The 9,432-nt window shown below is 34.8% G+C and overlaps 1 protein-coding gene across 1 annotated transcript; it reads left to right on the plus strand.

Moving 5' to 3' along the window:
• Positions 1-2,744: 2,744 nt before the first annotated feature.
• On the plus strand, positions 2,745-5,312 carry LOC134848492 (complex I intermediate-associated protein 30, mitochondrial-like). The gene is made up of 3 exons (XM_063865967.1): positions 2,745-3,054; positions 4,397-4,539; positions 5,030-5,312. The coding sequence occupies exons 1-3, from the start codon at positions 2,871-2,873 to the stop codon at positions 5,270-5,272; spliced, it is 570 nt and encodes a 189-aa protein (XP_063722037.1). The 5' UTR covers positions 2,745-2,870; the 3' UTR covers positions 5,273-5,312.
• Positions 5,313-9,432: the final 4,120 nt, after the last annotated feature.

A 9,432-nucleotide genomic window follows, 5' to 3' on the forward strand; every position in this document is an offset into this window, starting at 1 on the left:
TCGAGAAATTGCGTTTTCTATTATTTTTTCGTTTTTTTTTTTGAAAATCTTAGATATAAAAAAATTAAGCAAACATCAATTTCACAACCCTATAGTGAAGTACTGTCTGGGTAAAATCAGGGGTTGCAAATCTGGAGTCCAAGTATGACTGCTGAAATCTTTTTGGTTTTCGAGATGTGGCGTTTTTTATAATTTTTTAAAAATTTTTAAAAAAATTAGATATAAAAACTTAGATACAAAAAACTAGAATTTCTTTTTCTCAACCCTATAGTGTGGTGCTGTCAGGCTATATTCAGGAGTTGCAAATCTGGCATTTCATTGTGACTGCTCAAATTCTTTTGGTTTTCGAGAAGTTGCGTTTTTCGTGATTTTTTAGTTTTTTTTCCAAACTTAGATATTAAAAAACTAACAGAACTTGATTTTCCCCACCCAATAGTGAGTGCTATCAGGGTACATTCAGGGGTTGCAAATCCGGTTTCCAAGTTTGACTGCTCAAATCGATTTGGTTTTCGAGAATTTGCGTTTTTTATGATTTTTTCATTTGTTTTTTCAAAAAAACTTAAATCAAACAAAAATTAACCGAACTTCGATTTGTCAACCCTATATTGGGGTGTTTTCAGGGTACATCCAGGGTTTGCAAATCTGGAGTCTAAATATGACTGCTCAATTTCTTTTTGATTTTCGAGAAATAGCGTTTTTTATGATTTTTTTCGTTTTTTTGTCAAAAAAAAATTAGAGATAAAAAAAACTAGATAAAAAACACTCCGAACTTCAATTTCTCAACCTTTAGTGTGTTGCTGTCAGGGTACTTTCAGTGTTTATCTGGAATTCAAGAATGACTGCTTAAATCTTTTTGTTTTTCTAGAATTTTCGTTTGTCTGTTTTCTGAAGACTTGGTTTTGTAGCACCGGAGGTGCGATTGACGCGCTAGTTAAATTTTTCAATATCAACTTTTCAACTATCAAGGTGGATAAAAAAAAGGATAATTAGTGGTAACACATACAATATGGTACCAGTGAAATAACTTCACGTTCAACGTCCAAAACTTATGAAATCTTTAAAAATCATATTAAATGGATATGATTGGCTTTTGTAAAGTTGCAAGCAATTGAGGTTTTCATGTCATTTTTGTTTAGATGTGGCAATTTACCTGGTATCAACAAAAGTAGTCTATGTAACCTTGCCATAATTTTTTTAGTGTCAATGAACTTAGTGAAGACATTTAATAGCTCGTGATGATTTTCAAGTCGTTTTTTTTTTCAGGAAAGCTTTTAACTTGTTCACGGCAAATTTGATTTTTTGCTGCCTAACTTTTGATTTCCTTTCAAATTCAATTCAAAGTCACTTGCTAATAGAAATGTAAAATATGCACTCAAATAATGAAAGCGGAAATGTTCGAAAATTGTGATTGACTTGTGAATTTGTGAATTTAATTGTGAATTTCTTAGCGGAATAGAAAATTTATCTATTGATCTAGCTTTCATACATGGGGTTAATTTTACATGGGGGTTCAAAAAGACTCAATCAAAATTTTTAAAAGACAACTCTTTTGACCGTATTTTTTTCTGTGTCATTGCATTCAATGACAATTTTCCAAAAATTGGCAATGTTTTCTCTATTTCGTTTAGTTTTTCAGCCACTTTTCTCATCATTATTTGAGTGAGCGAAGTGAAATGACAAAGCGTTTTTTTAAGACTGGCGAACAATTATTTCGGTCGGTTATTAAAATGGTATACTCATTTTTTAAGAACCGATGAACGTAGGTCGCGATAATTTTTTTTTTATAGTTTTTTTTCTAGGAAAAGTGATACAATTTGTTTTCGCGGTTTGACTTTTGATTTTTTTGTAAGTTCACTTTATTTCCTTCGTTGAAAAGAAGGCGAACTCCGCTGTCGAACAGCAGAAGTGTAAATGTTATGAAAAAGTGATCTTATAGTTTCGAAAGTGAATTTTATTTTTGAACATCTCAGTGGAATAGAAAAATTTTCTCTTGATCCAGTTTTTATACATGGGGTTAATTTTATTAAAGATAGTCAATTATTATTCTTCGTGAAGTTATCTTTTTTTGGAAGTTCAAAACTTGAAGATTTCAAAAAACAACTCTTTTGACAGTATTTTTTATCGCTTTCATTGCATTCAATGACACTTTTCCAAAGAGAGTGGTGAGCAAATTAATCGGTCGATTCACGGCATATGTTACTCGTTTGTTAATAGTATGGACGTAGGTCAGACTCTTATATAGGTCACGATGATGGCGTTTTGGTCACATAGTATGTTTATTGTGCATTTGAAATTCCCGTTTTCTTTCCAAGTTTGTGCTTGTAGTTGTAAACCAATCGATTTTTTATTGTTCTGACTGATCTGGCATAGGGTCCGTTTGTTATAGTTTTTTCCGCCAATTTTGACTATCTCGAGGAAAGCAAGTAGGGCGTCGAGTGAGGTAGCGTAATATTTATCGATAAGTTGTAATTCCGTCTTAAAAAATCAGAAAAGTTCTCTGTCGAGAAAAACTGGCTTTTTTCGACTTTCAGAATACATAAGACGGATTTGGTTGAGAGGCGTATTTTACTTAGCGGCTGATTTTAGTCCTCATTTTAGTTCTTCTAGAAGTTAATATGTGTTATAGCTATTATTATTTATCGTTCCTGCAGTTTTTCAACTAATTCAGTCAATCTTTATAATAAATAACAATAAGCTAGAAAAAAATCGAAACAATGGCTTTATTTGTGAAGTCCTTTTATGAACTACTGTGGTTAGAACATGGATGTTTTTGTTTTTTGGAGTTTGAGTTTTGGTTTTATTTTAAGTTATTGTGATTAGCGGAAGACGCATAAAATTCATCCCTATTCCAAACACAAAAATGGCTGACCATGTCACACAGGTACTTGCCAACATGCATATGCAAGTATGGTATGGAAGTTGTGATTTTGTTTGTTTCCAGTCAAAGTCATCAGGAGTCTCTGACGTTGTTCAAGTTCGACAGTGCAGATGTGGTGAGACAGTGGGTATCCATGGGAGATGGTGACATGGGAGGAAAGAGCAACAGCAAATTAGGTGATCATTTACAGAAGAATACGCCAAAGAAAGATCTTACGCTTAGCTTGCTTTCATTGTTCCCACTTTGTGTTCTGAATATTTGTGCTTGGTGTAGTCTGGTTTTTTTTCTTCAGACAAAATTGTTTGACCAAAATTTTTCCAAATTGTTTCGACGAAAGATATTTGGCTTTATTAATACTTAGCTAAATTCTTGAGTTCGTTGATGCTAAACTTTTCATTTTGCACTTTTTACGCAGGCTTTGGGCGAAAACTTTAAGCAAACAACGGAGCAAACAATTTAAGCAAAATATTATTTGTTATAATCTTAAAACCTATATCATTGACGTTGAAGGGCGACAGTTAGAACTTTCACGGCTTTTCCCTCATACGAGCAGTTGGTTCTTTCCTTCTTAACAGAGGGATAGGACTCTAAACAAAAGTTCCAACCGATATGCGGCGAGCCAAGGCAACTTTCATCCGTATATAATTAGTTTGGACTGTTTTATTGTACGGCTTTTCTTTTTTCTTTTTTTTTTGTGGTGGTGGCTTTTCGATAGCTGTGCCATGACATTCAATTAGTAATAACTTAACACAGTTAAATTTTTCATTGATCAAATGAACCGAAATAAGGTGTTTGTATCAAACAACAGTACAATAATAAAAACTCGCTTTCAGAAATTTTCCAACTCGCAATTTTTTGAAATTCATTATTATGCTCAATTTGGTTTTCTGCTTTCCAGTTTATTTCATGCAAAATTGGTGTGGATGTCTTCAGTTTGTTGTTTTCCAAATTGTTACATGCAAAATTGCGTCTATTTGTAACTGGTGCCGCTTTTGCCTCATCGCATTGACAATTTATAAGCACATGTAGCTGCTTTATTCATGGCTAGTGTTAGTAAATTGTGAAGGACCCGTTGCTCAAATGCCAGGACAAGGAACTTGAAATCTCCTGGTGGTAAGATCGAAACCGCCACAGCAAAATAAAATTTCAAGGCTTATTTTAACCTTTTCTCATTGCACTTTATAGGCCCGCATTTTTGTGGTTTTCTCGCTAGTGTTTTCGAAGCGTAGTTTCGCCTCTGTGTTTATACTTGGCATCATGTGTGAGGGTGGGGATTAAAAAAATCGGGAAAAGTTTATTTGTTTTAATTGATGTTTTCAAAAGTTATTTCAGTCGTAAAACAACAGTCGGAACATTCCAGGCTTCGCCTTGATACGAGAAGTCTTGCTTTATTTTGGATTGATTCGAGGTGTCTGAAACTGCGGCAAATTTATATTATTAGAAATGAATTATCGTGGCTGAAATCTATATCTACGGAAGAAGACTAAAGTTTAAGTAATGATTTGATTGCTTCTTTAGCCCTTGGTGCGAATAAGAAATTACTGTGGACTGGCAATGTGGATTGGCATCTGCAAATTGACGAACAGTTTGACGCCACTTATGAGGATCTCTACTTCCACCCTATCTTCACAAGGGGCGGTCCCTATTGGGAAGTCGTTCAGGTAGAAACTTTGCAAATTACATAGAAACACTTCAATAAATCTCCACGAGGCTACTGACAAAATTAACTCTACATGTAAATGGTCATGTGTTGATATGTGAAGATCTTCCACGTTTTTAAACATCAAAGCTGTTATCGTGGTGGCAATAATTAAGTTTTACTGAAAAATGATTGCGAAAACTCACAATTCTGAAGCAGGCACCTTAGAAATTTTATTGGTTTTCAGTCGGTGGCGTGCGCAAGGGTTTTTTTGCAAGGATTTTCAATAACATGGAGACATTTTGAAAAATGTGAAGAAAGTGTGTCGAAAAAAGTACCAAAAGGGGAATCTGGAAATAATTGACTATAATTGGAGGTTGGGGGGGGGGGTTATAAATGGCTAATAAGAACTATGTCGAATCAGCTGTTACTTACTTTGCCTTCATTTTAAAGCTAATTATGTACCACGTATTGGTCACGTATCTGCTTGTTCATAGATTCCGTGTGTGTAGATTCCGTTTTCGCACCTGGTGCTGTCGAACAAGGGCATGATATGTCGCCAAACCACAGCCGTAGACAGGTCCATGGTGCGCAACATAGGCTTCAGTCTAGTCGAACACTTCGAGGGGCCATTCAGACAGGAGGTGGACTACATCAAGTTTATCACTGACGACGCACACAGACAGGCGTGTGCTTATGAGTTCGCAGGGTCCACCCACGGAATGGACTGGGGCAGCAAGTATGGCAAGGTGTAATCAATTAAGTTTCACACAACTGCCCTAAAAGGCTTGATTGGTCCCGACTGAGATGTTGACCTTGAACAAAACTATTTATATTTTATTTGCCGAAAACTCAAAAATATATTTTGACAGCAGTTTATTTTGATTGATATAAATAGTACAGTTTGAACTTTTCACTCCTCTTTTTCTCCTCGGAAATTTAAAAGATAGTTTTAAGAAATCCTTCGAGCTTCCCTCTGGTGAGTTTAGGTACTTCATCATTTAAATTTTAAAATCTAAAGTCAATCCTTATTCGGGTCAGATATGCTCGACTTATACATTTTGATTAAAGATTAAGTAAATTAAAATGACCATCAAACGTCGGATTTTCAATCAGAGAGCAAGTAAATTGTTAGTCGTCAACTATATCCAAATAACAAAGACTGAGAGAGTTCATGATTCATAAACAAGCTTAGTTGCTGACCTAATTATATTGGTATACAATTTCACAAGTATTGCAAATCCATATCTGATGACTGCAACTGGATGCAGCTCAGCACCCAAAACGATACAGATCAAAGTGGTGGGAGATGCATGTGCGGGGAAGACGTCACTCATCCATAGATATGTCACAGGTAGCCAACAAAACTCAAATTGCTCAATTACTTGTCAAAAGATTGATTCATCACCCAAAACCCCATGTTGACTCGATTTTTCCTACCCCTGAAATTCAGGAGGAACTTCGTCTTCGGGTGTCGAAACTCATTTCCTTTACTGGAATTCGTTAATAACAAACTTCTTGAGTTAAAACTTAATTTCCTTTGATGCTAGAGTAACCGATTAATTTAATTACTCCAATTCTCGAGTGTGCTGGTATGTGAGTACCCAGTTTGATTTTCTTGAGTGTGTTTTATACTTTTTATGTTGAGGTAGGGAGAGTTTTAGGTTGATCCATCTGAAATGGATCAAAGTTCCACTGTCTAATAAAAAGTATCTGTACGGACTGTTCCGACCCTGTTTTTAACGGCGTTCGCGTATTTTGGGTATTTTGAGACCTAAGTATGGGGACGTTCTTTTTTTCTAGAGTGTGGGGGGTAATTTGGTAGTGGCTTTTAAGCTATAACAAAGGTTTTAGTCTCATGTCGCAAGTGAACCGAAATGGCTCCGACCGTTCGAGGTAGAAAAACACAAGATATAGTGTCCCTGACTCTTGAGCCAATAGTTATAGGGCCTATTTCTCTTCAACCTCATATGTGACTGAAGTAGGCGAATGTTACATAGTGTTTTTATGGCGCTCCTGGGTAATTTTACGACATCATGACTACAGAGTCGAACCCACTTGACACAGCTCCGGGCTACATGCCCATTCTATAGTACCAGTGGTACGGTTCAGCGGGAACATGTAAACCATCCGGTTGTACCGTGATAGCATTTTAAAAAAACAATATGGTACCCCCCAACCCACGACGTAACCCCCTCACGTTACCCATTCCCCCACGCAAACCCTAACCATGACGTGCCCCCCCCCCTCTCTCTCTCTCTCTCTCTAGTAAGGGGACATCTGACTGTAGTACGGGTAAGCGGTGGGGTTGGTGTGGGATCTATAGGTAACTTTTTGTAATTTTTCAATAACTCGATTGAAAATAGGAAAAAAAGAAATTAAGCGAAAAGAAATTAAGACAAAATAACTAACTTAAGTTTCACAAAATTATGAAAAAAAACACAAAAAAAGATTTGAATTAATAGATTATAATCCATTATAATTGATTAAATTGGATTATTTTTCTTTTGAAATTTTTTTTTTGAAAATAATCGATTCTAATTGATTATATTGGGATTTTATTGCTTTTAAAATATTATCACTATAATCCATTTTCAATCGATTATAATCGATTATTTTTGCTATTTTGTAGAGACTGACAATAAAAATCCAATATAATCGATTATTATCCATGAAACTTCAGTGCGGGAAGGGTTCGAATGTTCTAAAATGTAAGATTTAAAAAAAATTTTATTGAGAATTGAGATGAATCTAATGCAAACTAATTCATTTTCACTCACTTTATTATTGTTTGTTCTGCCAATTTAAGGATACATTCTGTAGGAATTCCTTTTCATCTGCCTATCCCTTCTCGGTCATTTTAGTTAAAAGGTCAAAAGTGTTTGTCCAAAGGCGCCAAACTTGATCCAATTTTTTTTAAATCTTAGGCGCGGTGGACGTATTTAAAATTTTTTATTTTGACGTTTTTTGGCCAAAAATTTGTGTAAGAATCACTTATTTGAAATAAGTTCGATAAAATAAATTATTTCTGCGATAATCATGAAAAGCAACATTCACAGCAATCAAATTCAAAAAAGTGGCACGGTTGCAATAGATTTAGTGGCAAATTGAAGAAACACAAAAATGAAATGGTTTTTAAAAATTGCTCCGTAGAGAAATATAACTGAGCGGCTAACGAAAAATGAACTGAAATGATACCCTATGCATTGATTCTTACAAAGTACGACATCGCAGAGCAAGTGAACGTTCTCAAAAATGTCCTGTCGTGTATTGAAGTGATCAACAGAAGCAGAAATGACGTCAGTATTGAAAGATTCCTTTTGTTGTCAGTTCCAAAACGGGAGAATGAGTGGATGTCCTAAAAGCGTTCATCTATTACTCATGTCTGGCGACGAAAGAAAAAGAAGCCCTAATCTAAATTCGTTGTCTATGTCTGTCGTAATATTGAAAACGAAAAGCAATGAAAAAGTACTTGGAAGAAATAGTGTTATTATAGCAGAAGAAAATCGATTATTATAATATGATTTTTGGTCTCGATGAGTATTCTGTCAAGTATTATCTAAAATTACTCTTAATTTTTAAATAAACGAGTTCAATTGTGATTATTCAACTGTCGCCTTATTCATGCTGTGTTACAGAAAACGCTAACTGTTCCGACTTTCGATACGAAAGTAACGGAATATTTGTGCTCGGGGTGGGTTTTTTTTTCTTCAGATAATTTTCGACTTTTTAACTAGCCAATTTTGACGGAATTTTTTTAATATCAATCGAAAGCCATTGTTGTTCTGAGCTTAAATTTGAAAAGATATTTCACCTGTGATCATTTTTTGTGAAGTTATGAGGGTTTAAAGATAGCCATTTTGGCCATTTTGACCAATTTGGGACATTTAACGCGCGATATATTTCGCGCTATTAACGCGTAAGCGGAGATTTAACCCGTTTTATAAATCGTTCCAAATTGGTTGAACGAAGCTTATTTGCCATAAGTGATTTGTAACAAGAACGAAATACATATTTTTGTACTTTATATGTCGCGTGGGGGGGTTGCTTCAAATAAAAAAGTTTCAAGTTTTAGAAAAAAAATTTCATTTTATTTTATTTCATTTAAATTTTTATTGTATTACTGTTGCTCCATAAGCCTTGAAAGGCAGTCGGAACATTCAGGGCTTTGCACTGATACGAGCAGTCTTGCTTTGTTTTGAACATTATCTTGCACGCCAGTGTTTTTTGGAATAACTTGCTTTCTTTGCTCTAAATTTGAAAGGTGACAGAACTTTTGTGATCGGTGTTTTTTAAGACTAAATTTTGAAAATAGTTTTTCAAAATTTTTGTTGGGCTAGATTGGCGGCTCATGTTGTTATAGTCTTGCAATAATTACTCACAAAATTTATGATAATTATGCACCATAAAGTTTTTGCCAAATCGTAAGCAAAGTTTTGATCGTTTGTCCGAATAGTTCAAGTCAGCACTGACGAAATTCTTTAAAATGAGGTCTAAAGGGAAATTTAAAACCAATTTTTGTTCCGACTTTTGATACGAAAGTAACGGAATAATTGTGCTCGGGTGGGTTTTTTTCTTCAGACAATTTTTGACTTTTTACTTAGCCATTTTTGTCAAAATTTTTCTATATCATTCAAAAAGAATTGTTGTCCTGAGCTAAAATTTGAAAAGATATTTCACCTATGATCTTTTTTCGTAAAGTTATGGGGGGTTTAAAGGTTGCCATTTTGGCCAATTTGAGACAATTAACGCGCCACATCTTTCTCGCTATTAACGCGCAAGCGGAGACTTAATCCGTCTTGAAATCGTTCCAAATTAGTTGACTGAAGCCTATTGCCATAATTGATTTGTTACAAGCAGCGAAATTTATCCTTTTGTACTTTATATGGAGTGTGTGGGGAAGAATTTCATTAAA

The sequence above is a fragment of the Symsagittifera roscoffensis genome, chromosome 6 (assembly GCF_963678635.1).
Source record: "Symsagittifera roscoffensis chromosome 6, txSymRosc1.1, whole genome shotgun sequence".
In the NCBI taxonomy this organism is placed as follows: Eukaryota; Metazoa; Xenacoelomorpha; order Acoela; family Convolutidae; genus Symsagittifera; species Symsagittifera roscoffensis.